The 14,264-nt window shown below is 40.3% G+C and overlaps 1 protein-coding gene across 2 annotated transcripts in view; it reads left to right on the forward strand.

Annotated features, from left to right (window-relative positions):
* TMEM39A (transmembrane protein 39A) overlaps positions 1–10,664 on the forward strand; it is a 30,905-nt gene extending 20,241 nt beyond the window's left edge. Inside the window, exons 4-9 of one of the 2 annotated variants that reach the window (XM_026675483.2) lie at positions 3,057–3,140; positions 4,885–5,039; positions 5,444–5,792; positions 6,832–7,019; positions 9,873–9,993; positions 10,206–10,664. In XM_026675483.2, coding sequence (XP_026531268.1) covers positions 3,057–3,140; positions 4,885–5,039; positions 5,444–5,792; positions 6,832–7,019; positions 9,873–9,993; positions 10,206–10,439 — 1,131 coding nt within the window. In that variant the 3' untranslated portion in view covers positions 10,440–10,664. The remainder of the gene's footprint in view (positions 1–3,056; positions 3,141–4,884; positions 5,040–5,443; positions 5,793–6,831; positions 7,020–9,872; positions 9,994–10,205) is intronic. The other variant, XM_087957194.1, reaches the window with a different exon arrangement.
* Positions 10,665–14,264: the final 3,600 nt, after the last annotated feature.

Here is a 14,264-nt window from a genome sequence, read left to right on the forward strand (position 1 = left end):
CAGCATTATAAACCTCTAGTAGCATTGGGCCCAGGCCAGTGATGTTGACCCTTTTTGTTGTGGTGTGCTGAAAACGCATGCATGATAACGTGCACGCACAGGCACCCACAATGCAATGTGCCCCGCCCCTCCTGCACATGCACACACAATCCCCCCTTACCAGCACTGCACATGCACGTGCCTCCCAGCTGATTTTCGGCCTGTTTGAGGCCGTTTTCACCCTCCCGGAGGCTCGAAGGAAGCTTCTGCAGCCTTGGGAGGCCAAAAAACAGACCTTTCGGAAATACCGGAAGCACCTGTTTTCAGCCTCTGGAGCCCAGGGGAGGCCATTTTCGCTCTCGGGCTTGAGGGAAGTCTCTGCAGCCTTGGGAGTCCGAAAAACTGGCCCGTTTCGGCACTTCCGGTAGTGCAGGTAAATTTGGTTGGGGCTCGTGTGCCCGCACAAATGGCTGTGGCACATGTGCCATAGGTTCACCATCACGGGCCTAGGCTATCCTGAAGTTCTTCATATATTTCTCATGGCAGTCCATCAGGGCCCGGTACTTTGTTATTCTTTTATTTTTTGATAGCCTCAATTCTGGCATTCTTATTTCTTCATTGAGCATATCTTTGTTTCTTCTGGTACCTTTGGCAATTCAGCCTTTTCTAGATACTGTCGATACTGTTGAGTTTTTTCCTATGTATAACCTTCATTTTCTTTGTATAGTTTCTCATAGAAGACCTGAATTATATTCATTTTGTCTTCATTTTGGTAACAAATATTTCCATCTTCATCTTGCAATTTATTAATCCATTTCTTTTTTTTCTATTTCTTCAATGTATATGCTAGCCACATCATTTGTTAGCATTCTCAAAAAAAAATTGATTTGCTTTCTTTATATACTGTGCCAATTCTTCTTTTTCGAGGATGGCCAACTTATGTTTAGTTAGGTCCATTTGCTCTTTTAGACTTCTTTTTTTGTGGCCTCTTTTGTAACTCTGCCTCTAAAATCCTATATTCTTTTTCCAGGTCTTTTAGTTTTTGCTTCTTAATTTTGTTCTTCTTAGCCATGAATGATATAGCGACACCCTTCGTGAATGCTTTCATCGTATCCCATAAATTTTGTATGGATATGTCTCCAGTCTTGTTTTCTTTAAAGAAGAATCCCAATTATTTGTTGATCCTCTGAATAAAATCTTCATCTTTTAAAATTGCTCAGTTAAGTGTCCATCTTGAGCTTTTCCTTTGACTTTTCCAAGTGATTCTCATGGGGTTATGGTCTGCCCAGAGGTTTGTGCCTATTTCTACTTCCTTTATTTCCGAGATTAGCTCCATATCGATTCTGGACCAGGATTCATGTCTGTTTAAGTAACATGTATATTGTTTCTTCTCCTGTTTTCTCTCTCTCCGTAAGTCTTGAATGTTTAGCTCTTCTGCCATTTGAAAAAACGTTCTGGGTGGTATCCTTCTGATTCCTTTTTTTCTTTTTTGTCACTTTTGTAGTCTAGTTTCTTGTCTGTTGCGGCATTGAAGTTTCCCAGAATGCATACGTTGTTGTTCTCTGTCTCTTGAATGATACTGTGCAACTTTTTATAGAATTTTTCCTGTCCCCCATTTGGCGCATAAATTTCAACTAATAATATCTGTTTTTGATTTAATATTATTTCTACAACCAGTATCCTTCCCTCCTCATCCTAATAGATTTGCTTAGTCTATATTGTTTCTTTGACATATAGCACCATCCCTCTCTTCTTCTGTTGTGCTAGTGCCACAAATAGTTTCCCCAGTCTGGGGTATTCCAAATCCTGTTTTTGTTAGTTTTTGATGTGGACTTCTTGTAGCGCTATCATGTCTCAGTTGCTGTAATTTAGTAAGGGTTTTCTTCCTTTTCTGGGGTAGTTCAAGCCATTAATGTTCAATTATAAGATCTTTAATCTTCTTGCATGTCTCTACCTATATCTGGGTCAAGAAAACTTCGAGCATTTTGACAATTCCAAAGGCATCCTGGATTCTGTTAATTTCTCAGAGAGGCATTTACAAGAGGAGATATGTTTTGTTATGTATTTCTTTTATGAGATATTATTTTTAAAAACTTTTTTCTTTCTCAAACTGCCTTTGCGTGATAACAGGTATGGGATGGATAATCCGGAATAATCATTTATTAAGATCCTTTTTTACCTTTTTGTTAAAGATTAAACTACCTTTGAATCCCTACTCTTAAATGCCCACAGAATGATATGTATTTTATTTATATTACATTAATTAAAGCAGTATAGTGTACTTTTTAAACAATTAACAAGTACACCATAGTGTTTAACACAATAAAACAATGTTTATAATAAAAAGATGAAATGTGGAATGATATGCTTGAAACACTTTCTAAAAACAGAAACAATAAACAAGGAAAGATGATGTGTTACACAGCTTTGGAGCAGCACCGAAGCCTTTCTGCCATGCAGCCGTGTAATTTTTCAATTGGTTTTTTTTTTCTTCTAGACCTGTTAATGTCTATGCTTATTAAAAGAAGTAAAGGCAGCTCAGTCTGCCTTCCACAACCTCCTTTCATCATCTGCCTGCCCCAAGTTTTCCTGCAGTAGGAATGAGTGCATCAGATTATAGCAATTTAATGAGTCTTTGATTACAGTTTTTCTTTTTATCTTGGGCAAATTTACTGTAGCATCTTGGGATGGGGGTGGGGCAGGATGAGCCCCTTATCCTCACTCAGTTACATGAGGCTGGCAAAAATGAGATAGGTGTTTTTATCTGTGCTAACTATTTTGCTTTTTCTTAAAAGAGTGGAAGTGTACATGTATGTATAGAATGCCCATTTCTGTGTTTTCTTTTCTGTGTAGTATTTGTAAGTCTAATGCTTCCTTTGTATCTGAATATGCTTAACATGACCCTTTCTCTTCCTTTCTCTTCTTTCTCTGCTTCTTTGGCTGGCAGGCAATTATTCACAGTGTTTCCTGATTCTTCCCTATAGGAACTTCCATGCTTCTACTATATCAGCTCAGCACCTCCTGCCTTTCTGGCCTCTCCTTCACCCTGGTGAATACCCTCTTCTTTTCTCCTTTAGAACTTTCACCTCATTGATTATCACCTGGCTGCATTCATCACAGTGATGTTGGCACGGAGGCTTGTATGGGCCCTCATCTCTGAGGTAATGATGATGAACTTTTCCAGTTTCAAGATACTCTAAATGAGCTAGTATGTCCCGTCTTTTTTCTTTTTCTTTTGTAGTTCTTTTTTCACCTATCCATCTTCAATAAAACATCTCTCAGTGTTAATGTTACAGGTCGTCCTCGGGTTACGACAGCAATTGGGACTAGGATTGCCATCGCTGAGCAGTTCAGTCGCAAAGCATAACATCATGTGACCTCATCACTTAGTGACAGCAATTCTAGACATTCACGATTGCTGTCATAACCCCAAGACACATGAGTTGTTAAAGAGGGAAGAGGCAGGAATCTCAGGTAAGTTTGCATGCAATGGGTATGGGAAGTCCTGGAAGAGCGGGTGCAGGACATCCACGACTCATGGGAGAGCCAGCAGGGACTGCACAGCGGGAGGGGGTTGCTCTGGGCAAAAGAAAATTGATTTCCTGGTGGGAAACCAGCAGGGATGGTCACAAATGGCAGTCATGACTGCGGCTCCCTGTAATGTAGTAATTGTGGTCTGGCACTTGGATTGTGAGTGTATTTTTTGCAAGGATGGTATGATAGCCAGAACCTCAAGGACTGGCCTATGTCCATTTTTTTCAGCACCACTGTAACTCTGAACTGTAAGTGAACAAATGGTCATAAGCCAAAGACTATCTGTATTAAAATTAAAGTTAGCAGATTACTTATGACGCTGCTTTGCTTGGGATAAATGTTTGTAAAATATCCCAAAGTTATAGCTGATTGTAACTTATACAGTAGACCCTCAGGTTCCATGTTATTACAGCAACATATTGAGCAAAGTTAACGTAATTTCAAGCAAGATTAATCACAGGGGGCTTTGGTGCTCTCTGAGCTTGGTTCTTTTCTTAAAGATGTTTTATTACCCAAACTAGGTAACATCATCAGTACTAGTAAAGAGTGGGGTTTGTTCTGAGTTTATATTGATTGTGCACAATATTAAATTGATCTTAGGAGTAAATGTTTAAGTCTCATCATGTTTACAGAAAGATAATTTTTAGACTAGAAATAAGGATGAAAATGTCTCTTAGAGGTCTGTATGGAAAGTTATTTGTATGTGCAAGCATTTTGAGATGGGCTTCATACCCACAAATCCAAGCCACTTAGTAATGTAGATGGGATTGAATACATTACATTGTCTATCACAATTGCAGTACTTGAATCTCATTTCATTTTATGGCGGAAGTAGGCAGACTTTGCTTGAAGATGATACTTATGGGATAAGGTGGGATACATTGTCCTGCTTTGAATTTGCAGGGCATTTCACTCTCAAGTGTTGACTTCACCAGAACTGAAATATTTGGAACTCTTTGGGGGTTTTCTGCTTTCCAATAGAAGAAATTGCCCTGTGTTCTTTTTAAGGGGTTCTTATGGTATTTATTCTATTACTTAAATTCCCCTATCCTCCCCAGCTTTAAAACATGAAATTGTTCCATGATTTCAGGTAGTCCATACCCAAACTCAAAACATGTGTGTTTTGAACATTCTGTTCTTTAGATAGAATGAAGCAGGATTGTTCTGCTTTGGTACAGTAGAGGCAAACCTGATTCAGATTTAGTAGTAAGACAAGGGCAAAGCAAGGAAAATGTTGCTGGCAGCTGAAGGAATACATTCCCATGTCCAGCTTTTTTTTTTTCTGCTCTGAACTAGAACATCTTTGAAACATTTGTGGGATATGTGAGGGAAGACTGTGGAGCTGATGGAATTCTGGGTTTAACTCTGCAGGCCTCGCAGGTGGGTACTTCATCAATGATTCACGATATGGCATTGATTCTGGCACGTCTAGTTCTACTCACCCTTTGTGTATGGGTGCTCTGTTGGACTCTGGTCAACCTTTTCCGCAGCCATTCTGTCCTCAATCTCCTCTTTCTTGGCTACCCGTAAGTATCTTTACCTTTTGTCCTGAATGAACAATTCCAATTGTATTGGAGAGGGTAACAAGAAACTCTTTTGAGCAATGAAGTCTGGGTATAGAGCAGTAGCTTCAAAGCTACTTTTTGAATTTTTGAGGAAAAATCATAAGGGAAGATTTGCCTCTTTCAGAACAATTTTTCCTGTTAATGTCTATTATACATCAAGCTTTAATTAATCAGGAGACACTCAGTCCATCAATTTCATAGAAGATCTGGATGAACAGGAGGAAGAATACATATCAAATTGAATAGGAAAATGAGATAAACAATTATTTGGGAAACTAGTCTCCTTGATAGAAAATTCTGTCTGATATTCATAGATAGGATGTATCACAGGTTATAATCTCATCCTGTCATTTTTCCTTTTTCAGGTTTGGTGTCTATGTTCCATTGTGCTGCTTCCACCAAGATAGTAGAAACCAGCCTCTTTCAACAGACTGCAGCTATTTAGTACAGGATCAACTAGTGGATGATAGTGCCTCAGGGGTTGGCAGTCTTGTGAAGCCCAAAGATTTATTTTCTCTCCTGAGAGAATCTGTCAAAGAACAGTTCAACCCCTCTGTGACCACACCGACGCACAGCTGTCCCTTGTCCCCAGATCTCATTCGCAATGAAGTGGAGGGCCTCAAAGCAGATTTTAACCGCCGAATCAAGGAAGTTCTCTTCAATTCCCTCTTCAGTGCCTACTATGTGGCATTTCTGCCACTGTGCTTTGTGAAGGTAGCTGTTCTTGGAATACTTTACTATTATTATTAGTGCCACTCCACCTCCTAAATCTTGCCTATGGATTGTTGGGGCAATGGACTTCTGGTTAATTCCCCTTTTCTCTGTCTCCCCTTTGGCAGCCTGGATGGCGGAGTGTAGCTGCATCTGGAGTGCCCTAGTATTGCTCCCCGTTGGAGGATAGGTATTGCCATACATGTAGTGCCCCTGTGCTTTTCCCAGTCCTTTTTCCATCCCATTTACTAACCCCGTCCTCCTTTTCAAGACAATTATAACATGATTCTATTTTGTGCCATAATATACACTTGGTGCCAAATTCCGATCCTAATTTGACAATATCCAGATTATCAGCACTAAGACAGTCCAAATAGAATTGGGTAAACCAATGAGATCAAATCATATATTTCAGAAACTATTCAGAATAATATAATTCTGAAGGCAGAAGTACAGGATATACAGTTAACTTAGTTCTGTTTTTGAATAACAAAGCATATTGAATTTATCAGTTTACTATGGAATCCATAAGCATACATTTGTGTGAGCACTTTTTAGAAAGCTCAGGGAATTACATCGGAGTTGTAACACAAGAGTGTGTGCAGCCAATGTATATAATGCATTAAATATGTCAGAAAGAAATGCCTGAGTTCCCCTAGCTTACTAGCCTTGCTGTTAATAAGGAATTATGGAAATACCAGGGCCCGAAAAAGGAACTGAAGAGTATGGAAAGGAAAGGCCAAATTGGTCCCAGTGGTGGTAGGAGGGAACACTTGGATCTGTGACTCCTAAGTTGGGAGAATGGTTCTGACCAAGGAACAACATCGGTGCTTTCCCCCAGAGTAGTGCTAGGAAGGCTTAAGATATTGTGAAGAACCTTTACATTCCAAAATCTCTGGCAGAGGACCCGAGATTGAGGAAGATAAATACTGCCCCCATGAGTGAGATGGGAATTTTTATATGTATGTTTATTATTGCAGAATCCAATTGCTTTCGAGGTAGTTGGGATGCTCTCATTAATTTATTCTCTGGTTTCTTGCAGAGCACTCAGTATTACGATATGCGTTGGTCATGTGAGCACCTCATCATGGTTTGGATCAATGCTTTTGTCATGCTCACCACACAACTGCTTCCTCCCAAGTATTGTGACTTGCTACACAGATCAGCTGCTCACTTGGGCAAGTGGCAGAAGCTGGAACATGGGTCATATAGTAATACTCCTCAACACATGTGAGTTTGTGGTCAGAACACTTTTTTCTAGGGCTGTAGGAATTTCAGAAAGACTTATCTTTGTAAATTGCATTTATTGAAATTCCCAAGGCTTATGTTTTCTTATTATGTGTTGTATTTTCATATATAAGATTCAGTGTTAGCAGAATATGGTTTTGATAGGTTTTTGTGTCATAGTCTTCACGAAGTTAGTTAGCTTACTAAAGTTCAAATGCAGAAATAGTGTTGGTGTAATTTCTAGGCCTACATGCCAAACAAAAACTGCTAAAGACACTCTTCCCAACAAAGCAGTGGTGGTATTCAGCTGGCTCTCACTGGTTCGTGCAAACTGGTAGTGACGATTTGGTGTAGGTCGCCGAACCAGTAGTGACTTATGGGTGGCCACACTCCCAGCCCCTGACCCAGTCTCCACTTGTTTGCTTGCCCCACCCGCTCGATGCTCACTCACCCCGGCCGATGATCACCCCACCCAGTCGCTCCTCACCTATGCGGCACACTAGGTCCTCGTGGCTTGCCTTTAAACTGCTTTCCCACGTGGTGCCTGCGCCCAAACTGAGCAGCCCTGATCTGCCTGCTCACAGGTAAGAGCAGTTGTGCTAGCGCACCCCCCCCAATTCCCAGATCTTCCTGCCCACCCCCCACCCCTGGGCTCGGATGGCTAGCTTCCCCACCGGCGCAGCCCCATCCCAGGCGGCGGTGCTGGCTGGGGCCTAGCTAGCTGCACACACACACACATCACCATCCCTGGGCTCGGCTGGCTGGCTAAGCTGCCACGCAGTGCTCTCCCAGCTCTTCCTACCACGTGACGGCTGCAGCACAGCGAGCAGTGGTGGAGGTGCTCCAACTGGGACTCCTGGGGCTGCCTCCCATAACAGCACCACCACCACCCACTTCCTTTTGGCACCCGGGAGAAGCGAGCAGCGGCAGAGGTGCTCCAAAAGGGAGGACAGGTGGATGTCTTGGGGCTGCTTGCTTTCTTTGTTCCCCCGCCGCCCGCTGCTCTGGAGCTCGTCAGATCAGTTCGTCCCAGACCAGGGGTGTGTGAGAGAGAGAGGGAGGGAGGGAGAGAAAGAAAAAAAGAAAGAGGAAGAAAAAAAGGGAGAAAAAGAAAGAAAAAGAAATAGGAAGAAAGGAAGAAAGAAAAAGAAATAGGAAGGGAGAGAGATAAAAAAAACCTCTGTGCTATTATTTTTAATTGTTCCATTATTTATCATGTGTTAATATTTTACACTGTCCCTACACGTAGAGTGATTTTACTGCCTTGCTTTTGCCCAGGGCTACCACATATTTTTCAGGATTTACATGCATTCAATTTCTATAGTCCATAGCATAAATACATGTGTGTTTAACAGAGTTGAAAGGGACTTTGGAGGTCTTCTAGTCCAAGCCCCTGCTCAGGCAGGAAAACTGAGGATGCCAAACTCTGAGTAGAGGTCCTGGGAAAGGTGTCAGAATATCAGAATAACACTTAGAAAGGACCTTGGGGGGAACCCTATATACCATTTCAGAGAAATGTCTGTCCAGTCTTTTCTTAAAAACCTCCTGTGTCGGAGCACCCAGAACTTCTGGTGGCAAGCAGTTCCACTGATTAATTGTTCTCACTGTCAGGAAGTTTCTCTTAGTTTTAGGTTGCTTCTCTCTCTGTTCCGTTTCCATCCATTACTTCTTGTTTGCCTTCTGGTGCTTTGGAAAATACACTGCCCCCCCCCCCCTTTCTGGCAGCTCCTTAAAAGCCTGTTACCTATCACTCTCTTGGGCAAAGCATGTGAGCCATTTCCTCCTTTCAGTTGTCCATGAAAGTAAGTACATCTATAGTAGGTAAATAATAAAGTCAAAAAAAGGTGAACAACATTTTTACAGAACTATAGACATGTTGAGGCTGGGTGTGACAAGGAATGGCTGGGAGGGGAGGAGCCAGGCAAGACACCCCTTGACGTGAGTGACATTGAGTTGGCTACGCCCACCCAGTTACATGACCACCAAGCCACGCCCACCCAGCAAGCCACGCCCACTGAACCAATAGTTAAAAAAAAAATTGGATCCCACCACTGCAACGAAGACTTTAGAAGCCCAGTGCCAACTCCAAGAATACTCCATGGCTCTTGCATTTTGATGATTCAGATCCAATTTCGACTTTACCTACCTTCAAACTTGAAATGATCAGCAATTTTATCCTTGCAATAGCCATAAAAGCCCTCCAACATTCCATGCAACTGAATGGAATGGCTCAGTCATCTTCCTGACTGCTGACTGAAGACAAGCAGGATGTTTGCTCATGAAAGGACAGTGTCTTATAAATATTTAATGATTGTTGAAAACTGAAGAAAAATATTGTAAATTAAAAGAAAAACTGGGCAGAGGTACATATTACACGTACAAATTCTATGCGTCCCTAAATGAAACTCCTAAGGTTGAATAGATTCCTGGGATGGAAACGTAATTTGAGCATATAGGAGAAGCTTTTAACAGAAATCAGTTGGATTTGCTGGTTGTCCGTTGTAGAATTTTTATATAGTGTAACTGGTAGTAGAGAATTTTTATCAAATTTGAATGAGAAAAATAAATTTGAACACTCAAACAAAACATTTCAGTGATTTCTTAACAGTGAAAAGGCAGGAGTGTTTACTTTTGTTTAATTTGAGTTAGAATGCTAGATGTCATTTGTCTACTACCTCACTTGGGATTTCCATTACTACTGAAATCTCTGTTATGCTTCTTGAACAAAGATAAAAGTTCTAAAACTAAAAAAACTTAAATATAAAGCATATTACAAAGGCATCCACATTCATTTATTGAAATTATTCATCTGGTTTTACGTTCTCATAATAATGAAATATTTTTCTTTGTCCATAGCTGGTCTGAGAGCACAATCTGGCCACAAGGAGTGCTGGTACGGCATAGTCGATGCTTATATAAAGCAGTGGGACCTTATAATGTAGCTGTGCCTTCAGATGTCTCTCATGCTCGCTTTTATGTAAGTATTATAGTGGATTATTGAGGGTCTGGGAATAAAATACTGCTTGCCATGAGATACAGATTTCTGTTCTTTTACAACAACAAATCATTAATAACTAGCAAAGATTGGAGGAACTTAATGTCTTGTAATTAAAATGTGGTTCTTCCTTGCTATTTAGAGATAATGCTGCTAATAAATTCTATAAACACACATACTTTGTTTCCTTCTAGTTCCTCTTCCACCATCCCTTACGGCTTCTCAATCTGCTGATTCTCATAGAAGGCAGTGTGGTCTGTTATCAACTCTACTCCCTGCTGCGCTCAGAGAAGTGGAACCATACGCTCTCCATGGCCCTGATACTCTTCTGCAACTACTATGTCTTATTTAAACTCCTGAGGGACCGAATAGTATTGGGCAAGGCCTATTCTTATCCACTCAACAGCTATGGGTTAAAAGCCCATTAGCTATCTGTGGAAGGGAAGGATATTTTCATACAGTTATATTTTTTTTCCTTGCAACCGTTTATAAATATTTAAAAAAAATATTTTATATTTTGTATACTACTGTTTTTTGTGGGGTAGGGAAGGGCCAAGTGGCAGTTAAATGTCACTTTATAAACAAAAGTTATTTTATATAAAGACATCATTGTGTATATACTGTATATCAACATATATCTATGTGAAGCAAAAGCATTTGTATGTGTGGTCCCTTTATCTATTGTGCATGCAGGTTAGCCACCATAAAACTGTTGGTTTTATGTATAGGACTTGCCTATTTGCTATACATCTAGCCAAAGGTGGCTATTGCTTACAGTTGTGGACAAGACATGGGCAACTTCCTGGATCCCTTTTTATGGTCACTCACTTTTTTAAAAGATCATGCTATAAAAAAAAAACCTTGCCAATTTTTTTACCTTTAAAGCACTGAAATGGTTAATGGTGCCCTTCAGTTTGTTTTAAACTTCTTTACTTGACAGAAAACTCCAGCCCGCTCACACTTAAAGAATAATTTTAATAACACCTTCAAGCACATAGAGCAATAAAATAAAATATTATTCAACATCACCTGGTGCAGTAGCCAAAATCATGTTTTGCACATTTGAGTTATACAGGTAAAGCCTGAGTTACGTAATGGAGCCTGTCAATTACATTTGTAATTCAACAAGTGAATCACATAACTTGAATGTGATCGTTCTCTGCTTTTACCCACACATTCACTAATCAAATGTGTGGGTCGCTGAGTGCACGAGGTATCTCAAGGAAAGCTGTGGGGGAGGTTCCCCTGTCCCATCTTGCCATGCCGGACTTGCAGACCTTGCAAAGATCTGTCTCCTCTCTGCTGCAGTTTCTTTGCCGTTGAGGGAGAAAGGAGGGCAGGATGATTTCCATCCCAGCGTCCAGTTGGCTTGCAAATGCTTTTTGTGCCAAGAGTGAAATGTTCTTGGAGGAGGGGGTGATCACATGCAACTTCAGGCACCCATTCTCTGCAAAAGTGGGTGGGTGTCTGAAATTGCACAAGATCATGGACCCCAGAACATTCCACTCAGCACAAAAAGCATTTGCAAAGTAATCGGACACTGGGAACAAAATCGTCCTACTCCCTCTCTCTCAAAGGCAAAGAAACCATGGCAGAAAGGAGACAGATTTTTGCAAGGTCTGAGACGGCAGGATGGGGGTGGGTGAGGTAGCAGGGGAGATAAGGTCGAGGTGTTATGGTGTAACTTCAAAATGGTCACTGTCATAACTCGAGGATTACCTGTATTCTCAAATGGCATGTTGTCTATTTTGCATGGGATTCCTTAGTAGGCAAGCAAGGAAGATAAAATTGGAATTTTAAAACACTGACATTTTCCTTTATTTATTATAATCACAGATAAACACAAGTTTTTAATACTTTGTTCTGTAACAGAGTAATCCAAGTGGGGCCCGTGGTCATCTTCTTTGGCAGTATTTTTAATTAAAAAGAATTACCAGTAAATGAGACTAGCCTCTGCAAACTACTAGCCTTGAGTAACTTATAAGAATGTTCAGTGCTCTTAAGGCATCTTGGAAAGAAAGCTTAGTCCCTCTTTTTGAAGGTATATCCATAGGCCCAGAAATAGGGATAAAAGCAAGTACTCATTCTGTGATCTGAACGTTTTGTCACTGACCATAACAGCTATTTTGTGAAAACAGTCAGTTCTGTGAATTAAGAGTTACCAAATGTGAACAGCAAACATGTAGATGGCTACTAGATGGCAACACAACATTAGATAGCACTCTTACCTCGGCCTCTCAGATTTTACAGCCTGGATCAGATAACTTGTCTTGGAATGCCAGCTAAACCTTCTGCCACATAATAGCTGCCTCTCCCTTGCTTTAATTAATTTTTTTATATGTCTTTGGTCAAGATGCTACACAAAGTGATTAAACTTTGGGTAGATGACAGGGTGCACAACAGCACACATGAGCCCTATAGAATTGCAGAGCAACATGAGAACTAGTGTTTTCTAACAGAAGTATGTTCAGCACCTTATCATTTTTTTCCAAAATAAGAATATAGACAAATTAGGAATGAGGATTAAGTCCTCTGTAGTAGTTTATGTATGCAAAATCTTAATGTTATTTTCTTTAAAGGAATGACGAGTGTGACAATAATCACAAGCATGATTGCCTTTACTTCCTATTTATAGATGCTCTGTTGCTTGTTTTTCTTGGTCATACTACATTGTGGCAAAATGTTTAACACACAATAGGTATATGCAGAAGCAAAAAACCTACAGAAATGCCACTTGAAATACATAAAAGAGCAGGAAAAACAATGTTGTAAGAGATTGAGAATCCTTTTTGGATGCCCTTGTCCCAGTACTTTTACAAAATTTGGCAATAATAAAAAAAGTTTTCTAATACAGGTAGTGCTTGACTTATAACCACATCTGAGCCCAAAATTTTTGTTGCTAAGTGAAACATTTGTTAAGTGAATGTTGCCTCATTTTATTACTTTCCTTGCCACAGTTGTTAAGTGAATCTGGAGTTAAGTTAGTGACATAGTTATTAAGTGAATCTGACTTCCCCATTGGCTTTGCTTGTAAGATCACAAAAGGGTGATCACATGATTCCGAGACACTGCAACCGTAACAAATATGAATCAGTTACCAAGCTTCTGAATATTGATCATGTGATTATGGGGATACTTCAATGGTCATAAGTGTGAAAAATGGTCATAAGTCACTTTTCTCAGTGCCGTTGTAACTTTGAACAGTTAGTAAATGAACTGTTGTGAGTCAAGGACTACCTAGTATACTACCTGTATACTAAAGGTTTTATATTTACCTTATACCAGAATAGTTTAGTTAGGTTGAAGAACGGAAAGGCTTTTCTAAGAAACCAGTCTTACTCTTATCATTTTAACAATATGCCATTATCAAGGAGGACAGAATTGTAACTTTCAATCTCATAGTCACAAATTTTGTAAACATTTACAAAGGTATGGATAAAGAATAATTACTTGCTTACAGACGCTTATTCCCTCATATTGTTCAATTTAACATTAACTTGAGACCACCACTCCTAAACTCAAGAAAACCTGCACAATTTGTGTACTCTCCTCCCATTCATTGAATACAGCCTGTTGTGAAAGGTAAGGCTGAAAAAAACACTACTTTCTATTCAGTGAAATATCTACTGAGAATGTGGTTCCAGATCCAAATCCAGGGTTTTATCCACCGATAACTTCAAGTCAGTCTAATCTGGTGATTATTAGGACAGTGCTTGCAACCATCCTAAGATTATTTCTGGAAAATTTCTCATGTCTTCAGTATTGTTTGTCCTAAGGATAGCTTGGTTCGGAATGACAATGTGTATGTTATTTCCAGTAGTGGGATTCAAAAAAATTTACTACCGGTTCTGTGGGTGTGGCTTGGTGGGCGTGGCAGGAGAAGGATATTGTAAAATCCCCATTCCCTCCCCACTCCTGGGGAAAGGTTACTGCAAAATCCCCATTGCCTCCCCACCCCACTAACCTGCTTTCCAGCTCCGTTCTCCTGTGCAGGGCAACAAAAGAAGACCCAACCGATCAGTTGGGACTCGGGAAGCAGAGAATAGATGGGGGCGGGGCCAGTCAGGTGGTATTTGCCAGTTCTCTGAACTACTCAAAATTTCTGCTACCAGTTCTCCAGAACTGGTCAGAACCTGCTGAATACCATATCTGATTATTTCTATGGCTTCTTAAATACTATTTTGAGACATGCCCAAACTTCAAGTTTCGAATATTAATCTTTGGAAAACTGCCACACCAATCAACATTTCAGA

Source organism: Notechis scutatus, chromosome 2 (genome assembly GCF_049901735.1).
Source record: "Notechis scutatus isolate UNSWTSFEM ecotype Mainland chromosome 2, rNotScu1.2, whole genome shotgun sequence".
Classification (NCBI taxonomy): Eukaryota; Metazoa; Chordata; class Lepidosauria; order Squamata; family Elapidae; genus Notechis; species Notechis scutatus.